General features: G+C 34.8%; 2 protein-coding genes across 2 annotated transcripts; one reads left to right on the plus strand and one right to left on the minus strand.

The window, feature by feature from the left end:
• Nucleotides 1-8,670: 8,670 nt before the first annotated feature.
• LOC105778964 (putative disease resistance protein At3g14460) lies at nt 8,671-16,034 on the plus strand. Its single transcript, XM_052629251.1, has 2 exons — nt 8,671-9,183; nt 15,597-16,034. Exons 1-2 carry the CDS (start codon nt 8,671-8,673, stop codon nt 16,032-16,034), a joined length of 951 nt encoding a protein of 316 aa, XP_052485211.1.
• A 1,783-nt stretch (nt 16,035-17,817) lies between these two features.
• Nucleotides 17,818-19,468, minus strand: LOC105780943 (protein JINGUBANG). The gene is made up of 2 exons (XM_052629579.1): nt 18,073-19,468; nt 17,818-17,981 (listed from the first exon to the last, which is right to left on the minus strand). Exon 1 carries the CDS (start codon nt 19,339-19,341, stop codon nt 18,127-18,129), a length of 1,215 nt encoding a protein of 404 aa, XP_052485539.1. The 5' UTR covers nt 19,342-19,468; the 3' UTR covers nt 17,818-17,981; nt 18,073-18,126.
• Between the last annotated feature and the right edge of the window lie 1,173 nt (nt 19,469-20,641).

Raw genomic sequence — 20,641 nt, forward strand, 5'->3', positions numbered from 1 at the left:
GGTTAATTGATAGTGGTTGCACTCATCATATGGCATATGATGAAAGAATGTTCAGAGAGCTAGACACCAATTTTTTTTCAAAATTTAAAATTGGGAATGAAAATTTCATTGAGGCCAAAGGAAGAAGAAAGGTTGTGATCAGTACTCACTTAGGTATTAAAACAATCTCAGATGTCATCTTTGTACCTAAAATTGACCAAAATTTTCTTAGTGTTGACCAGATGATAGAAAAAGGTTATTCTCTTAGTTTTAAAAACAAAGCTTGTGTGATTGAGGACTCATTTGGTCAAGAGCTAGTAATAGTAGCTATCTATGACTGATAAATATTTCATTCTAGATGTAAATCAGTTAGATGTGAAAGCTTATGTTAGTTTAGCTGATGAATCATGCTCATGGCACAAAAGACTAAGGCATGTTAATTATAGATCACTGCTTTAGTTGGCAGTCTATTGAACAGATATACTGAGGTATTCACTGGCTCAACCCAAAAATTGATTGGCAATTTGCTTTCAAATAATAAGCATCTAGACATATCCAACACTATTCGATTTTTCCTTTCACAAGCACCATTTTGCTGAGGTGTATAAATTGTTGTCAATTGATGTTGAATTCCTGCTTCTTCACAAGGCTTCTAAAACTTTTTTAACAAGTACTCAGTGCCATTGTCTGATCCGAAGACCTTAAGCTTACTGTTTTCCTGATTTTCAACTAAGGCTTTAAACTTGTAAAAGAAGTCAACTACCTCTGATTTATAGTCAACTACCAAGAAGATTGTTGTGAGCAGGGATGTGAAGTTTAATGAAAACAATGTTGAACAAGATCAACATGAAAGTGATCTATAGTCAGTTGAAAATAAAGCTCAAATTGATGAAGGGTTTGATGATATGCCTGTCGAGGGTACAAGGTCTATCATTGACATTTATCAAAGGTGTAATTTAGCCATTTTGGAGCCTTCAAGCTTTGATGAAGCTGTTAAAGAAGATTGTTGGAAAGAAGCAATGCAAGCATAAATGGACATGATACATAAGAATGATACATTGGAACTGGTTGATAGGCCAGTCCAGAAAAGAATCATTAGTGTAAATGGGTATTCAAGACCAAGTACAATGAAAATGGGTCATTGAATAAGCATAAAGAAAGACTGGTTGTAAAGGGATACAGCCAACAACATAGTGTTGATTTTTCAAAAACTTTACACCAGTTGCAAGGTTAGACACTATAAGGCTCTTATTTTCCTTAGCAACTCAAAAGCAATGGAAAGTGCACCAACTTAATGTAAAATATTTTTTTTTGAATGGTTTTCTCTAGGAGGAAATCTTTGTTGAATAGCCAAAAGGGTTCAAAGTTATTGGTGAAGAACTCAAAGACTACATGCTTAAGAAGGCTTTGTATAGCCTAAAACAAGCTTCAATGGCCTGGTATGAAAGAATTGATGCTTATCTGTCAAAGCTCGAGTTTGAGAAGAGCATTAGTGAACCTACTCTTTATGTCAAGAAGTCAAAAAATAAAACTTTTCTAATTGTCACTCTATGTGGATGATTTTCTTGTGACTAGTAGCAAAAAGAAACTGATTGCTAAGTTTAAGAAGCAGAAGCAAGATGTGTTTAAGATGTCTGATTTAAGTGAAATGACCTACTTTCTTGGTATGTAAGTTACTCAAACTCAACATGCCATTTTCATAAGATAGCAAACATTTGCCTTGAATATTTTGACCAAGTTCTGTATGGAAAATTGCAAACTAGCAAGCATTTCAATGGCACAAGTGAGAAGTTCTCTAGCAAAGGCAACTATGAAAAGGTGGGTGAGAAAGGGTATAGAAGCCTTGTAGGTTGTCTACTTTATTTGACATCATCAAGGCTTGACATTATGTTTGCAGTCAGTCTTCTATCAAGATTTGTGCAATGTAATGTTTCTCATTTCAAAGTAGCTAAGAGGTTCCTGAGATATGTCAAAGGAACTGTCAATTAAGGGCTAAAAATTGTGAAGAATGAAGAGCTCAAGTTGCCTGGATATTCAGATAGTGACTGGGTTGGCTCAGTTGATGATATGAAAAGCACCTCAGGGTATTTTTTTTACTCTAGGCTTAGAAGTTTTTTGTTGGAGCTCGAAGAAACAACAAACAGTGGCACAATCAACAGCAGAAGCAGAGTATATTACAGCTGTTGTAGCTGTTAATCAAGCCATTTGGCTAAGAAAGCTTTTAAGTGATTTGAATTCAAGTCAAGGGGAAGCAACTAAAATCAAGGTAGATAAAAGAAGCTGAACAATCAAAGGAAGTCAACTTGATCCATTGTAGTTCAAAAGACCTGTTTGCTAACATTTTAACTAAGTCCCTTAGTATTACAAGGTTCGAGAGTTGAGAAAAAGCATTTTTTCTAATGCATAGAGGCTAAGGATAAGTGTTGAATGTTGGCCAACAATACAGTAGTAAGAAGTATTTTTTGGTGCTCAACTTTATTGATGAAGCTTTTGTAACAAGAAAACTAATCTAGTTTCTTTGTAATTTGTTTTGTTGATGTAAGAAAGCTAGTTAGTTAATTTGTTAAGTGTTTAGGTGATGACTTGACTGGTAACTCAGCTTACTCAAGTGTACAAGTAATGTAATGCAATTCCCAATGTTAGTGGGAGTAGTTGCAAGTTTGGTATTTTTTATTTGTAACTTAAGTAATCTTTTATTTCTTAATGAAATGGTGTGCTGAATTCACTTCATTTTTTTTTTGGTTAATGCTTTTGTTTTTCTCTAGTGTTTGTTCTTTGTTGCTAGAAAACCTCAACAGTTTCGAACTTTGTTATCCAGTTCTGCTACTATTTATTAACTTTTTAATCTTGTTACTCTGCGAAGCGCAAAATTTTCATTTTGAAAAACCTGAATTAGCTACTGGTCGAAGTTGAGTATCTAACTAGCTTCAAACCTTTTACAGTAGTATCTATCTGGTACATTGTTTATTGTTTCCCCTAGCTAATAAGTGTTATATTCAATGTTTATTGTTAAGTCAAAAATACGAACTTGTCGCTACAATAACCCATCATGGAATATATACTTCTAAGGTCCATTACACAGCTGATGCTCAATATCTGAATAGCTAATGGTTGTGATTTGATGATGCCTCTATCACGGCCATTTAAACAAGCAGTGTGTTGCATGACCAAGCATATGTTCTCTTCTACGAACAAATATAGAGTGTTTCACTTATACGTTGTTGGATGATACTTGGACCTCAAAATGTGGCGAGTGTGGTAGGACATTATTACTGAATTGGCTCTAATTTTTCTTTGAAACCTTTAAATGGACTACAATTGATTTATATAGGTATTGATATAATCTAAATCCATGAAAGGATGCTTGTGCTATTTAATGAAATTATGTTAATGCTCATTAAGTTAGTAAACTGTATGTTGGCCCATTATAATATCTCTATGGCACCAGATTATAAACACCAGCTTGGTGGTGAGCATTATAAACATTCATTGTATGGCCATTGCCTCTTGTTAATATCTATTACTGTAGACAGATAGGTTCTTGAGTAATCCCCTATTTGATACCCATTGTTTCTTGTTTGGTGTATTATAGTAATTGCCCTGGGGACGGCCATTCCATTCGCATCGTCAGCCAACACTTGAAGCAACTCTCTTGGTGGTGAGTCAAAAATGTGTAATCCAAAGCTCATATCCATTGCTAAATTTTCCATGGCATCAGCAGCTCTATTACCCTCTTTTGAAGTAGAATGTGTTTTAGTTGCATTTCCCAAACTTTGGAAAACCAAGTCCTAATTAGATGAACTAAAGCATTCAAGGATACCACGTCCTGGCCTTTTCTGATCAAATTAATAGCAGCTAAGTTGCCAATCTCAAAATGCGTCATACACCCAGAGACCGAGCTACCGACAGGCTATCTACAATTCCTCATAACTCAGCGTCGAAGACTGAGTTGCTACTAACATTTCTTGCAAAGCCCGTAAACCAACTGCCTCTTGCATCCTTGTTATTTTAGTTGATTCACCTCAAACCCATGTTTATGTTGACTTCAAAAAAAATTGATGATGTCTCGATCGTCCAAAACTGTGTTATACTTGTTGAGTTTAATATGTTGATGATGATGCCATTTTCCTTTTGTTTAATGCACCTTGTAATTACAATATATTAATTTGACTTTTGCCAGCTTCAGCCAGCTAATAACAAGAAGAAGAAAAAACTAAATCTTCTTATTTTATTATACCTCCCCAGCTCATTTCTTTTCAAAGAGGCATCATAGCATGGCAGTTTCATTTTCATCTCATTTAATCCAAGGAAAACATGGCTGCAAGAGAACCCTTTCTCGTAGGGTTGCTTCAGTTTCTGCTTAACAGTTTGGCATCTGGTGAGTTGATGGACTTTAGATTCCATGGAGGCATCCAAGAAAAGCTAAACAAGTGGAGGAAAATGTTGTTCAAAAATGGCCAACCATGCTGCTGTTATGCTTTTGTTAAAATGCATGTTGCTATGATGATTTTGTTGAGTGCATACAGTTTGTATGCATGCTGTAGCAATTTTGAATGTTACAATAATATATTTTTTGTTTTAGTTGTAATGCAATTTAGTTTGGTTGAAAATGAACTTAGTTGTTGATGTTTTAATGGGTTTAGGTGATGATTGAGTTGATAAGTTAGTTTATCCCATGTGTACAAGCAATGTTTTAATAGTCCCAATACTGATTAATGGGGTTAGTTGAATATTTGGTGATGTATTTTGACTATAAATGTATTGTTATCATATTGAATGAGTAAGCAGATCAGTTTTGAGTAAGCAGATTGCATTCTTGCTGCATATTTGTGAGCAAGTAAATTACTGGATGCCTCCTTGTTACATGTTTGTAAGTAAGTAAATTATTCTTTGTTTCTTCCTACTTTGCTCAATGTCTTGTTCTCTTCTTTTGCTGCTGTCAAAACCCCAACAAATTTTGTTAACCATCCAGGATGTGCTAAAAGATGCAAAGCAAAAGCAGCTAACTGATGTGACCGTCAAAATTTGGGTGTCTGATCTCAAAGATTTGCATTATGATATGCAAGATACAGTGGATGAAGTTTCCACTAAATCTCTAAGGTGCAAGCTGATGGCATAAAGTCAAGCTATCTCTAATGTGGAACATGATCAAGTCCCTAGTCATTTCACTTGTTTGAATGCAATAGTTGTTCATCTTGATGTTAGTACTGGGTCCAGGACAGATTCCATCACTACCCAATTACAATACATCTCAAACCGCAGTATTAAACTCAGATTAGAAAAGTAGCTTTTTAGAAGAATGTCTTCTTAGGCACAAAAAAAAAGCCATTAAACTCATATTTCCCAACAGAGCTTAGTGTTTATGGTAAATATACAAATAAAAAAAGATACTTTGAATTGATGACAAGGGACGGATCAAGTGATGACAATTTTTCTATAATACCCATTGTAGGGATGGATGGGGTTGGTAATACAACACTTGCTCACCTTATTTACAATGATAAGGCATGCAAAGGTTTTGATCCAAAATTTTGGGTTGATCAATCATATGATGACCTTGATATAGCTAATGAAACTTTATTGAACATGCGAAAGTGGTATTGCAAGGAATATCAGCTCAATGCTTAACTTACTTTAAGAAGAGAGTTCTCTCAAAAAAGATTTTTTTCTTGTTCTTGACAATGCCCAAAGCAATAATATTGTTAATCATTGGGAAGGCCTAAAGTTTGTATTTATGGCTGGAGCACCAGGAAGTAAGGTTATTGTGATTACAAGAGACTGAAATATTGGTGTGATAATGGGAGCTCCTGAATATTTTAAGCTGAATCCTTTAATAGATGATGATTTTTGGTCTTTTTTTGTAGATCATGCAGTTCCAAACACAGATTTTGACACTAGTCAAAATTTGGACGGGTTCACCAAAACGTTATTAAGAAATGTAGAGGCTCCCCATTGGAAACTATGGTTCTTGGTGGCCTTCTGAATTTTGAAGAAAGAGATGAATGGGAGATTATACTAAATGGAAACCTATAGAGTCTACATGGTGAGGAAGATGTTGATATCGTCCCGGTGTTGAGATTGAGCTACCATTATTTGCCTTCACATCTAAAATGGTGCTTTGCCTACTATTCTATATTGAAGAAGTATGAATTTGAAAATATAGAGCTAATCTTGTTATGGATGGTCGAAGGTTTGATTGAGCAAGGAGAAGAGAACTAACAAAGCAAAGATCTCGGTCATGAGTACTTTCGAGAGCTATGTTGCAAGTCACTGTTTCAACAATCAACTGAGGATAAATTAAGATTTTTTATGCATGATCTAATCAGTGATTTAGCGTAATGGGCTGCAGAAGATTTATGTTTTACATTGCAATGCAATGACAAACATTCTAAAGAATCCAGTAATGCTAGCCACTAGTCTTATTTTTGTGGCAAGTATGACAATCAAGAAAGAATTGAATAATTATACAATGTTGGAAATTTAATGACTTATCTTCCACTACAGAGGCATCCATGTCTTGGTGAATGCTACCTAACTACTAAAGCTCTTGATCTGTTTTCTAAGTTAAGATGCCTAAGGGTGTTATGTCTCAGTGGATACTACATTAGATTTCTTCCTGAATCAATTAGATATCTGAAACTTTTAAGGTATTTTAACCTTTCATTTACTAAAATTAGAAATTTACCTGAATCCACAACCAATATGTGCAATTTACAGGCATTAATTCTGAAAAGTTGCTTCTATCTTGAGAAGTGGCCTACAAATATGTACAATCTAACCCTTTAATATCTGGATATCTTTAATGTGACATCATTAGAAGAGATGCCAGTGGGAATGAAGGAACTAAAAACTCTTCATACATTACCTCAGTTTGTAGTAGGAAACAATGTTGGGTCAGGGATAGGATATTTAAAAGAATTAAAGTTGTTCCAACAGTCTTTCAGCATTAATAGGTTGGAAAGGGTGGTTGATTCTCAGGAAGCATCAAACGTTGAGCTAAAAGATATGAATGTGTTATGCGCCTTGGTGTAGGATCTAGTCACAGGTTTAGACGAGTAAGAATTCTTGCTTCGACCTATGGTTACTTAAAGAGGCAAATTTTTCCTTGACTAAACCCCCTCCAAAATAACGTTTCTTTTTCATAGAATAATTGATTATCTCTTTATTTTATATTGGCAGCTTTTTATAGACTGTTAATAACAAAGTAAAGAGTCTTAATAAAATTTTTAACTTAGAGTTTATGAAGGAAATAAAAATCTAATATAGTAGAGAAAATAAGTAAAACTAAAACTCTTAATAAAACCTTATATAATAAATAAATAAAACTAAAACTCTAATTGCAATAAAGCGTCCATATCATTACTCCCCTTCTCGGAGTTGAGCTTATCTTCAAGCTTAAATTTAGAATAAACTTCAGAACTTATCCAAAATCATCTACCTTATCTTCATCTTGCTTGCCTTCAACATCTGATACTTCTATCCAAAATAACATTTTACATTTGTGTCCCATGGAATAGGATTCGTCATAATTATAACACAGCCCCTTAGCCCTTCTTTCCGCCATTTCTGTCTAAGTCAATCTATTAATAAATGGTGCAGAAGAACCTATTTTATCATTGTTCTCTATTGGTTCTGTTGTTTGTCCCCCCTCCCTTTGAAATGCTCTTAGTTGTTGGAATGATTGAATTGTTACCAATGTTTTGGAAAGTTGGCCAGTTCAGGATGGCTCGAGATGACAGTTTGGAAGAGACATTTTGTTTACGTTTCAATGTTCAAACCATATTCATTGCAACTCTAAGGTTTTTCCAGTTGTTGCATCTCAATATCAATTCTAAGTTCCTCTATCAACCTGATAGTAAAGAGGTATACTTGTTCTAGAGGTTTAAGATCAGTAATTCTAGCAAATAGTGATTAAAATTGGCGTTGATATTCCTCTACAGTCCCATTTTGTCTCAAGTTGGTAAGTTCCCCCAATAGGTTATTACTCATAGGTGGCCCAAACCTTACATGACAACACTCTTTGAAGCACCCACAATCAAGATTTTTTTCCTCTTCTTCCATTTAATCAAACCATAATTGTGCCACTCCTAAGAGATGGAATGAAGCTAAGCCTACTTTGTCTTCTTTGTTAGTCCGTTAATTGCCAAAAAAAAAAACTTCCGCATCTTTTTAGCCACCCTAAAGGATCCCCAACACCATCATAAGTGGGAAATTCCATCTTAAAGTATCGTGACACCATGCACCCACCTTATTGCGAGTCTAAATTTCTTTTTCTGCCTTCGCTGATGCCCTATTCCACACTATTTTTCTCTAAATCCCATTTCGTTGTCTTTTAGACTGAAAGAGGTAACATCACCACCTGCTCTTCTAATGCTTGTTACCTTGTAGCCATTTGTTCCATGAAAGCTTCTAGCTTGGCTATCAAAGTCTTTTCATAACGCATGACAGTTGACTCTGATAACAAGTTGTTACGAACCTTGGCGTAGGATCTAGTCACAGGTCTTAGACAAGAAAGAATGTCAGAACTTGGCACTGAACTACAGCTCAAAATTCGATGAGTCATGATTTGAAAGCTTTGAATATATTGTACTAGAAAAGCTACAACCTTGTACCAAGTTGACAAAACTGACAATTGCATATTATGGCGGCACAAAATTTCCAACATGGCATAGAGAGTCTTCATTCTCTCACATGGTGCACCTGGATTTAGACAATTGTCAGAGGTGCATAACTCTGCCTCCACTTGGGCAATTTCCATCTCTCAAAGACTTGTGTATCAGAAGCTTGTATGCTGTCAAGAGTCTCGGCCTCGAGTTTTTCAGGGATGCTGTCTCAGAACCTTTTCCAGCACTTGAGACTCTAGAATTTGAAGATTTGCGAGAGTGGAAGGATTGGAAGTTTCCTTTGGATGTTGCTAATGCAATCTTTCATCGCCTATGCAAGCTTACTATAACATCCTGCCCCAAGTTAGCTGGAAAATTACCTAGCCACCTACCATCTTTAGAAAAACTGGTACTTTATCGCTGTCAACAGTTAGTAGTATTAATACCTAGCCTGCCAATGCTTAATGGTTTAATGATCTGTGGCTACAAAGAATTGGTGCAAACCAGTACAATTGGCTTCAGCAAACTAGACCGGATGGAACTTTCAAACATTTCTAAGTTGACATGTCTAACGGAGGGCTTCATGCAAGGGTTGACAGAGGTAAGAAATTTGGAGATCCATGTTTGTAAGGATCTGCTGTCATTAGGGAGCCTCAATTTTGTTCGTTATTTAGAAATTACAAATGGTTTGCCACTCATTTCCTTGGGGGAAGAGGAGGAAGCAAAGGAGACGACACAACTTGATAACCCCTTCACTGTCGAATGTTTGACTTTTCATCTTTCATTATAGAAGTTTCAAAAAGCCTTCCCCAGCCTGTCCAATCTTAGAGAGCTATACATTACCATGTGTTTTAATTAGAGAGTCCAACTTGCCTTCAAGTCTTAAAATACTAGAAATCAAAGACTGTTTTGAGTTACAGTGTGCTCTGGATGAGGAAGAAAATGTTAATGATAATATCAGAAACACAGGTCTTCTTAAGGAGTTAACCATTAAGTCATGCCCATTGCTTACATGCTTGTCTGTGTTGGAACATTTTCAAATATTTATACTATCCCAATAACTATAAATGAATGGGCGTAATTAATCAAAAGATAAAAATTTTGGTCATTGGTCAAAAGTTATACCATTTGATTTTTTAAAAAAGAATTATAACTATTCAAAAAATATTATTTGAATAGTTACAAAATTAAATGAATAATTATTATTATTTATTTATTCATAAAGACAACTATTGAAAGATGTCTCTATGAAGAGACATGAAAATTCCTATAAATAGGAATGGGATTTCATTTGGAAATCATATCAACAAATTCTAATATTCTTTCTTTCCTTCCTTTATTTTCTAATATTATTATATTATTCTATAAAGTATTACTACAGAAATCCTTTGTAGAAATTGAGTTTTTGTTATACATTGCTCGGTGCATAGTGACTATTCTCGTCAGTGCAAAACGTAAATAGTCATTGGCTTCATTGTATCCTCGAGGTTAATTTGCTTGGAACTCATTTGCACACCGAAGGTAGGTGGGGGCAAATATAACCTTAAAGATAGTGGCTTGATACACGCCTTGGAGCCTATCCTATTTCTTGTTTTTCTGTTCGAGTTTCGATCGTGTGTTCGAGATTTTTCTTACCGGAGTTTTGAACTAACAATTTTAAGGTTATAATTCATTATGACTACCACAACACATGAAAGTGGAACACTAAGGGAGTTGGCTTCCAACTTTGTTAAACTTGATCGATTTGATGGTGGCAATTTTCGACGATGGCAGAAAAAGATGCACTTCTTATTATCAACTTTGAAGATTGCTTATGTTTTGGATACTCCAAGACACAAGAGAATGAAAACGAATCATTGTTGCAACCCGAGAAAGACAAAAATGGGACAATGCTGACTACATGTGCATGGGCCACATATTGAATGGTTTATCTGATGGTTTGTTCGACACCTACCAAAATGAGGTCACCGCTAAAGAATTATGGGACAAATTGGAGGCAAGATACATGATTGAAGATGTTACAAGTAAGAAATTTCTTGTCAGTAGTTTCAATAATTATCAAATGGTTGATGGTCGTTCTGTTATGGAACAATTTCGTGATATTCAAAAGATGTTGAATCAATTCAAGCAATATGATATGAAAATGGATGAAATGATTGTGGTATCCTCCATAATAGACAAACTTCCTCCATCTTGGAAAGACTTTAAAAGAAGTCTAAAACATAAAAAAGAGGAATTATCTCTTGAGGCTTTGGCAAATCATCTTCGTATTGAAGAAGAGTATCGAAAACAAGATCAGAACCTAAATTCGAAAATGCCAAAGTACATGTTACGGAGGAAGTATGAGACTACTAAACCATTCAAGAGAAAGTTCAATCGGTGATAGAGCACCTAAGTTCAAAAAGAAACAAAAGGGCTCATGTTATCATTGTGGAAAGCCAGGACATTTCAAGAATGAATGTCGATTTTAAAGAAGAAATCATCTTCTATATCGATAATAACGAAAAGTTCGTTGCAATGATATCTGAAATTAATATGGCACAAGATGATAATACATGGTGGATTGATACCGGAGCAACCAAACATGTGTGCAAAGACAAAATCATGTTCACAAAGTTCACACAATGTGAAAATGACAATGTCTTGTACATGGGAAATTCTTCCACCGCAGCAATTAAAGGCAAAGGGTCTATTGAACTACAATTCACTTCTGGAAAGGTTTTAACCTTAAATGATGTATATTATGTACCAGAAGTTAGGAAGAATTTAGTGTCTGGAAGTCTGTTGAATAAGTTTGGTTTCAAACTTGTTTTTGAGGCAGATAAGTTTATTTTGTCTAAGGGAGGAATTTTTGTGGGGAAGGGTATATGTATGAGAGCATTTTCAAACTCAATATTATTAATAAGAATAAAAATATTGTTTTCGCTTATATGGTTGAATCTTTTTGTTTGTGGTATTATAGATTAGGTCATTTGAATTATAGAAAATTGAATGACATGTATAAATTAGATTTAATTCCTGTTTTTAATAATAATATTGAAAAATGCAATACATGTATGTTGACTAAAATTACAAGAAACTCTTTCCCTAAGGTTAAAAGGAAAACAAAATTGCTTGATTTGATATATAGTGATTTATGTGACTTGCATAATACTCCTACATTAGGTGGAAACAAATATTTTGTTACTTTTATTGATGATTGTTCTAGATTTTGTTATGTATATTTATTGCATTCAAAAGATGAAGCGCTTGATAAATTTAAAGTTTATAAATTTGAAGTTGAACTTCAGTGTGAATCATTTATCAAGTGCTTAAAATCGGATAGAGGTGGAGAATACTATAATCCAATTTATTTTGAACTCACTGGAATTGTCCATCAAGTTTCAGTCCCTTACACACCACAACAAAATGGTGTAGCTGAAAGAAAAAATAGAGTCTTGACTGAAATGGTAAATTCAATGTTATCATATTCAGGTCTTGGACAAGGTTTTTGGGGAGAAGCTGTTCTAACAGCTTGTCATATATTGAATAGAGTTCCTAATAAGGAAACTAAAATAACTCCCTATGAACAATGGAAGAAAAGGAAACCAAACCTTAATTATTTGAAGGTTTGGGGTTGTAGAGCTATTGTAAAAGTTCCAACACCTAAACGTAAAAAGTTAGGTGAAAGAGGAATTGAATGCATATTTATAGGTTATGCATATAATAGCAAGGCATATAGGTTTATGGTAATTGAACCAAATGATTCAATTTCAATTAATAATGTTATTGAATCAAGAGATGGTATTTTGATGAAAATAGATTTAATTCTATATCAAGACAATTACAACCACAACAATTGATTCATTCTTCAAATAAGAATGAGATTCCATTGAAACAAATTGATAATAATGATGAATCTTGTCAAGAATTAAGAAGAAGTAAGGGGATTAAAAAGGTTAAAGATTTTGGACCAGATTTCATTATGTTTCTTGTAAAAGGAAAAGGTGAAAGTATATGCAATAAGGTACCTTATTGTTATAATACTGAATCTGATCTTATTACATTTGAAGAGGCAGTGAAATCTCAAGACTCTGCTTTTTGGAAATAAGCAATAAATGATGAGATGGATTCAATAATGGGAAATCAAACTTGGATCTTAGTTGATCTTCCACCAGGTTCAAAACCAATAGGTTGTAAATGGATCTTCAAAAAGAAAATGAAGTCGATGGAACCATTGATAAATTTAAAGCAAGGTTGGTAGCAAAAGGTTTTACACAAAGACAAGGTATTGATTACTTTGATACCTATGCTCCAGTAGCAAGAATTGCTACAATTAGACTCTTAATATCACTTACCTCTATATATAATATGGTTGTTCACCAAATGGATGTTAAAACTGTATTTTTAAATGGTGAATTGGAAGAGGAAGTGTACATGGAGCAACCGGAAGGATTTGTTGTTCCAGGACAAGAGCATAAGGTATGTAAGCTTGTTAAATCTTTATATGGGCTTAAACAAGCACCAAAGCAATGGTACCAAAAGTTTGAAAATGTTTTTTTAGCTAATGGCTATAAAATAAATGAATCTGATAAGTGCATATATAGCAAATTTGAAAATGGAAAAGGTGTCATAATTTGCTTATATGTAGATGACATGCTCATTTTTGGCACGGATTTAGAACAAATAGAAAACACAAAGAAATTCTTGTCAAACAACTTTGCTATGAAGGATATGGGTGTAGCAGATGTTATTCTTGGGATTAAAATAACCCGAGATGAAAGTACTATAGCTTTATCACAATCACATTACATTGAAAATGTGTTTAAAAAGTTTGATCTTTTCAACTGTATACCAGCATCTACACCCATGGATCCTCAATTAAAATTAGTATCTAATACTGGTAGGAAAATTGATCAAATGAAATATGTAAGTCTAATTGGTTGTCTTATGTATATAATGACTTGTACAAGACCAGATATTGCATATGCTGTTGGAAAATTGAGTAGGTACATAAGTAATCCAAGTAGTTTGCATTGGCAAGCTTTGAATAGAGTACTTAGGTACTTAAAGAAAACTATTAACTATGGATTGTGTTATAATAGATATCCTCCAGTTTTAGAAGGGTATTCGGATGCTAGTTGGATTACAAGTTTGAAAGATCATGCATCTACTAGTGGATGGATCTTCATTCTTGGTGGAGGAGTCATTTCTTGGGGTTCCAAGAAACAAGCATGTATTACTGATTCCACCATGGCAGCAGAATTGATTGCATTAGCCGCTACATCTAAAGAAGCAAAATGGTTAAGAAATTTGCTTTATGATGTACCTTTATGGCCTAAGCCAATTTCACCTATTTCTATCTATTGTGATAGTGAGGCTACTTTAGCAAAGGCATATAGCCAAGTATATAATGGAAAGTCTAGACACATTGGATTAAAACATAGTTATGTCCGACAATTAATCTCTGATGGAGTGATCACTATTAATTACGTGAGGTCAAGTGAAAATTTGGCAGATCCTTTGACAAAAAGTCTTGCTAGAGATGCAGTAAAAAGGACCTCAAAAGGGATGGGACTCAAGCCTATTAATTAGAGTCACCCATGATGGAAACTCGACTCAACGCTTGGTATAACGTCAAGTCTTGAGTTCATTGAGACAAAGTACATCATTAGTATGTGACTGTTAGCACTATAAATAAATTCATCCTAAGCTTAAAGTGCTAGGTACCCGTAATGATAAGGGAAGGATGAGTAATGTATTCTTAATGGACCCATAACATAAATATGTTAGAGTGTTATAATTACGGGAACACTTTTGATGGGATCCACCTATGTGAGTGGAAGTGTGGCCGCTTCTAGGAGCTCAAGGGCTTGGCTCTGACAGCACTCATGAAAAGAGAACATAGACACATGGCCAGAATAGTGTCCCTAGATACTATGCATTGACCGATGTTGAAATCATTGTGTGAGATGTGTTCAGTTAATCAAATGGAATAGTTGGTTCAAAGCTTAGTTTACCATGCAATTTCCATTAACTTTAACATGTTTTCACTAAGTGAATGTTCAATCGTAAGACACTTTTATTTATGCAAATTGCTTTCCAAGAATATCAAAATCTAAATATTTTGAAAATGGGGGGAGATTGTTGGAACATTTTCAAATATTTATAGTATCTCAATAACTATAAATGAATAGGTGTAATTAATTAAAAGATACAACTTTTGGTCATTGGTCAAAGGTTATATCATTTGATTTTTAAAAGAATTATAACTATTCAAAAATATTATTTGAATAGTTACAAGATTAAATGAATAATTATTATTTATTTATTCATAAAGACACCTATTGAAAAATGTCTATATGAAGAGACATGAAAATTCCTATAAATAGGAATGGGATTTCATTTGGAAATCATATCAACAAATTCTAAATTCTAATATTATTTCTTTCTTTCCTTCCTTCATTTTCTAATATTATTAGATTATTCTATAAAGTATTACTGCAGAAATCCTTTGTAGAAATTGAGTTTTTGTTATACATTGCTCAGTGCATAGTTGACTATTCTCGTCAGTGCAAAACACAAATAGTCATTGGCTTCATTGTATCCTCGAGGTTAATTTGCTTGGAACTCATTTGCACACTGAAGGTAGGTGGGGGCGAATATAACCTTAAAGATAGTGGCTTGATACACGCCTTAGAGCCTGTCCTATTTCTTCTTTTTCTATTCGAGTTTCGATCATGTGTTCGAGATTTTCCTTACCGGAGTTTTGAACTAACAGTCTGCTAGAGGGGAGTTACCTTCAATACCTCACCATTTCACTTTGCACAACACTGGAAACAGTGACATCCCAGGGAAAGTCACCATCTGCTCTTAAGCACCTTGATATTTCTATTTGTCCAAAGTTGAAGTCAGTAGCTAAAAGATTTCAGAAGGATTCATCCCTTGAATACATTTCGATATTCGATTGTGCAAATCTTAAATCACTACCTGAGTGCCTTTACAACCTCAGTAACCTGAAAATATTTTACATAGGTAGTCTCCGGACTTTTGTTTCCTTTCCTGAAGAAGGTTTCCCTGTTTGCCAAACTGAGATTGCTATTCATCAGCTGCTTTGAAAAACTTGAGGCTCTGCCCAACTGCTTCCACAAGCTTGCATCTCTACGGCGCTTGTTTATAGCTGGTTATCCCAATATCATATCCTTCCCAGAAGAGGGTTTACCCCCTAATCTCACAACACTTGAGCTCGGAGGTACAAATATATGTAAGCCGATATTCAAATGGGGAGTGCACAAGCTCTCTTCTCTAGAAGAACTCACTGTTTGTCGATGTCAAGATGTTGAGTCCTTTCCGCAGGAGGAGATAGGAATGAAGTTGTCTTCTTCTCTAACTCAACTTATGATTGAAAATTTTCCAAACTTGAGATACCTATATACAGGGGCTTCAGACACCTCAACTCTCTGGCCAGCTTGATAATTTCAGACTACCCAAAGCTCACATCTCTACTAAAAGATGGTCTACCTCCTCACCTTTGGTGGTGCATATTTCTCAATGTCCTCTGCTAGAGCAACACTGCACAAGAAATAAAGGTCTAGAGCGGTTCAAGATAGCGCAAGTTCCTCATGTCAATATAGGACATAGATTTATTATTCATGATCAAGAACGAGACTAAAAAAGACTTCCGAATAGATGAAGGTTGGGCATATATGCTTCAAAATCTGCTGCAATAAGGTGTTGATTTTTCATATATCTGGTTCATGTTTGTTTATTTGTATTTGTTTACTTGCCACATTTGAACATTGTCCTGGCTTTCTACTACTTTTGGATGAATAAAAACTTCAGTAAAAAGCCGTGAGAGGATACTGTTCTTGACAAGATGTTGAAAACTGGTATAATATTCCAAAACTTTCATCTGCCTTTCTTTTAAAGATTTAGCCTGTTAGACATTCATTTGACCTATTAATCTGATACTATGTCTCATAAGGTTTCAGAAAATTATTTTTCAAATTCGGTGTGCATAATTTAATCAAATTCTAAAATGTTTCTTTTTGAAAGAGCTTAACCAATTATTTGCTTCAACTTTTTGGTGTAGCGGTCCCTCAAACTAGACTACTCTGAAAGACCACATACATGGTTGGGGGTTGGCTGCATCCCTTCAAAGTTTTCTTACCGTTGCTTTTAAATTTCTGCTTTACTGTATAATAATTCAAAGAAATACATTCCCAAGTAATACACAAAACACAAAAGCAAAGGGTGGTCCTTTTCTTTTGGCTCAAAGAAAAAAGGTGGTCCAATCAAGAAAGATTAGAATTTGAACATAGAACTTAGTCCAGTTGAATCATGCAGTCAAATAGTATCTAGTAGAATTCATATTCAAATTCCAACATCCGCAATCCCTTTGCATAATCTCAGGGTCCGGACTTGTTAGCACCTACAAATAGCATGCCAAATCCTTGTAAACAAATTATATACAGATGAAGTTATTAAAATACTGTTGGGTTAGGCAGCCTAGCATCTTTTTACTTTGTTGCTTTAGAAGACATCTTACTTTTTCATGAATCTATGGATATTTAAGGTGTTCTTTATGTGGTCCTATACAGAGAGGATCACCATTAGGCTATCAGGATAAGAATAAACAAGTAGAGCGATTGTCGGTTCGCAGCTTGCTGGTTCAACAATCTTGATTGGTTGCTTTATGGTGACATAAACAACTCTTTCCTTACAATATTGATTCTTTTATGCTTTTTGCTTTTATTTTTCTGGTTTAGAGGGAAAATATCTCAAGCCTTTAATCAATACTTAATTGTAGACCAAATGAATGCTTTTCAATTTGATTAGTCCCAAGTAAAGGACAAATTTGTCTACTAATCCAACAAAAGCAGAGGAATATTTTACTTTGTCAAGTTGGAGCACAACAAATTACACAATATAATTAAGGCAAAGATTCCTTTCTTATCTTCAAGAGTTAGTGAGATTTTAAGGGGTTTTTTATACCTATAATCTATGTATGTTTTCCTAATTATTCTTGAAGTTTGTCATATTCAATGGTAACAATGCCATGTTCAGATGTTCTGCAGCCATTGATTCAATCACTCAAATTTTAATTATAATTAAGAAGGAATAGTACTCCTAACAGTCTCTGTTATTCTTACCAGATTTTTTAGTCTTTGATTAGCAAACACATGATTCCAACAATAAATTATGGTTCTTAATCAAACAACAGAAACCTGCTATATTCTCAATCATGCACATGAAGTTAAAAAAAAGTGTATTGCTTGAACTTTCTTTCAAATCACTTTACAATACCAAAAAGAAAAAGAAAAATTGATCACACAGCACTAAGAAGAATTTCATCCTAAGTAAACTGCACACTGTAACTTCAACCCCAAAATAAACTTCAACAACTTCTCTTTTGTTTCCCTGTATTCACAGCTTTAATCAGAACTAAACCAAATTGACTTTTAAAGCACTACAAACAAATAAAAGAAAGAAGCAGTGCTTCACTACTCACAGCAACATTACAAGACAATAGATTTCTGGTGTGTGTTGATTCTGTGCTTGCTGCTTAAGAGGTGTCCTCGTTTTTAGGCACCCACCAGACCCTTATAGATTTGTCGAGGCCTCCACTATAGAGCAAGAAGCCAGTACCAACATTACAGGGGGATGCCTGCAAACACTTGACTGGTCCTTCATGCCCATTTATGACCCCAACTTTACAAAGTTTACCATAAGCCTCTCGTTTCCAAATACCAATGGTTTTATCAGCTGAGCCACAGCATAAAAACTCTCCCATCATGCACATACACAAAATAGCCATGTGGTGTGCTTTTGTCTCACTTACCAATTTCCAACTAACGCAATCACCATTCCTTTCCCAACCCATTACAGATCCATCCGAACCTCCTCCATACACCCACTTCCCATCCTCAGAAACAACAACTGAATTCAATGAAATATCATTGTGACCCTCCATAATCCCCAGCAATGAATGAGAGGTCTTCCCTTGTTTTCCCCAAGCCTTAATCTTACCATCCGCTGATGCTGAGTAGACTATTCCCTTACAAGCTACCAAGCAATTGATAGCATCATCATGTGCTTTTATTGACTCCATACACTTCAAATCAGATATCCTCCACACCTTAAGGGTCTTGTCCCATGAACCAGAATAAATCAAGCCATTATAGACTGCCAAACAAGAAATGCTATCCGCATGTTCAATCCATAAACGCTTATGATGCCGCCGAGTTTGGATATAATTGCTTTGCTTCATGAACTTCCCCAAATAGTCCTTTGTAGTAGGAAGTGTGTCAACAAGCTTGAACACATTCTCTGAGCTTCTTGACACCTTCCAAACTCTGATCCTACTATCTTGATGTGCAGTGAAAACCTTGTTGCTAACGGTGACAAGCGCCTTCACCGAGCCATCACCTTGGCCAAACTTTGTGAACTGCCTCAAGTCAGGCTGTTGCCACACAATAATATCCTTGCCTTGTGATGCACTTAAGATGAATTCCCCACATAAGGCCAAGCAAGAAACTGAGCCAATATGCCCGGACAGCATTGCCAGTGATTTATATGATTGAAACCCAGGTAATGGTTTGCAGGGAAGTTCATATTTGGTGACATCTTGAACCACAAATCGTTGAGATGAAAGCGGGCTATCATCAGCTTCACTGCTTGTACTGCTAATGCTTCCACTACTTGTTGTGGCAGATGATGATAATGAGGGAGTTGACAAGACAGGTTCTTGCATAGGAGCAGCCATTGTAATGAGAATCATTTCCTGAACCCTTTTGAGAAAGATTGAAACAGAGGAAAGGGGTCAAAAACAAAGGCACGGATTTCTTGTTAGAGAGAGAGAGAGAGAAAGAGGTTGTGAATAAATGAAATAGAGGGTGAGGTGTAACGGCTACTTTGACAAATATAAAGCTTGCTCATGAAAAAGTAGGTGTGAGAAGGGGTCCACTAGAGGAGGAGCTTTTTTAATCCATTATTGTGAATGAAGGATCGATCTGTGAGGCACTTTGGCCTTTTCTTCTCATGTTGTCTGGTTGACCAAATTATAGTTTGGGATTTAAGGTTTCCGCTTCTGGAAATGTCTCATTTTCAGGGGATTTTCATCTTCTTTCTTTGTTTCCATGCTACATTTCCTCTTTAAATTCACAGAGCTAAGAGAAAAAAGGTCAAAACGTCAGTGAATTTTGTAATTTTTTTTTTTTTTTGGATTTAAAAAGAAATAGAGAGAATTTAGATAGATTGTTGTTTGTGCAAAAGAAGGAAGTAACAATAAAAACAGAGGTAGTGGCTGCTAATTCCACTAAAGTTGGTGGAATTCCAACATTCCCATCTAATCAACGCTTAGTTTAGCATTGGTGTGATTGAGAAATGCTCATTTTGAAAAGAAAATGTCTTTGCTAGAAAATAAATATATATATGTGAAAAATATTTGAATTTGTATATAATTTATAAAGAATCTGTGAGAGAAAAATATTTAAAAATATTGATGTTTCTCTCTCTTTAGCTCACTAAATTATAAATCATCCCTCAAGCATTTTACTTTCTAATTTTTAGTGAGGTATTTCTCTTAGAGAGCATTAGAGCTTGGTTTTCTATTTAAAAGCTTTGTAGTCTTTTCTCCATTTAATTTTTTTTAAAATATATTAAAATATGTAAAATATTGCTCAAAAGTATTTTGGATGACAAAAACAATTTGTTTAGCAAAGTTCAGAATTGTATAATAAGTCAAAAATCTTGAAATGATCAAATTTCATAGCAAGTGTTATTTATTAATTGATGTGTTTGGCCCAAACATTTACTAACGCTCCATGATACATTATTTTATTACTTGGACCTACTTTAAATAGTTTAAGCCCAAATCAATAAACCACCCTCTTTTACTTTAACATCCCAATAACATGTTTTGTTTACTTCGTAATTCATAGAAAATGCAAACTTTTGTAATGTTTTTCCTATAAAAGAAGAAAGAAATGTCCAAACTGATAGGAAACTGATGGTGATGTTTAGACATAATCAAACCATCAAACACAAATGTGCATGGCCGGCGGCTTTGATGTGTTATT

This window comes from Gossypium raimondii, chromosome 4 (genome assembly GCF_025698545.1).
Source record: "Gossypium raimondii isolate GPD5lz chromosome 4, ASM2569854v1, whole genome shotgun sequence".
Classification (NCBI taxonomy): domain Eukaryota; kingdom Viridiplantae; phylum Streptophyta; class Magnoliopsida; order Malvales; family Malvaceae; genus Gossypium; species Gossypium raimondii.